We start from the raw sequence: 483 nt of genomic DNA, 5'->3' as shown, positions 1-483 counted from the left end.
CTAAGCACTATCATGCCCAATCATACAGTAATAGTCAGCCTCGTCCTCAGGCTGCAGCCCGGAGATGAGCAGGAGTCCTGCGTTGGCCGAGGCGTCTTTGGATCCAGAGAAGCGGCTGGGGACCCCGGAGCCCTGGTGCTTATCTGAGTCTGAGTAGTAGTACAGCAGATACCGGGGAGGGCTCCCTGCCTTTTGCTGGTACCAGTATATGTATTTACCACCGACACTGATATCGCTTCTCAGGGTGCAGGTGAGTCTGGCTGTTGCTCCCGGAGATGCAGAGAGGGAGGGCGGCTGAGTCAGCACAGGCTGCGAGAGGGAACCTGCAAACACAGACATTCATGGAAACTTACTCGAGAAACTGTACAATCTAAGAATTCTGAGCAAGAGGAGAGTAATATTGGGAGGTGCATGGGGTCCCTGAGCCCTGCCCCTACCTGAGCAGTGAGAGAGGAGCACAAGGAGGAGAGGAGTCCAGGCCAT

General features: G+C 55.3%; 1 gene segment (V, D, J or C); it reads right to left on the bottom strand.

The window, feature by feature from the left end:
- LOC149997083 (putative non-functional immunoglobulin lambda variable 5-48) lies at window positions 1-483 on the bottom strand. The segment is given in 2 exon segments: window positions 1-323; window positions 438-483. Coding segments are annotated over 2 exon segments (369 nt in total).

Source organism: Furipterus horrens, unplaced genomic scaffold, assembly GCF_987537825.1.
Source record: "Furipterus horrens unplaced genomic scaffold, mFurHor1.1.pri manual_scaffold_11, whole genome shotgun sequence".
NCBI lineage: Eukaryota > Metazoa > Chordata > Mammalia > Chiroptera > Furipteridae > Furipterus > Furipterus horrens.
The sequence above is the reverse complement of the archived record's forward strand: the minus strand, read 5'-3'. Positions and strand labels throughout refer to the sequence as shown.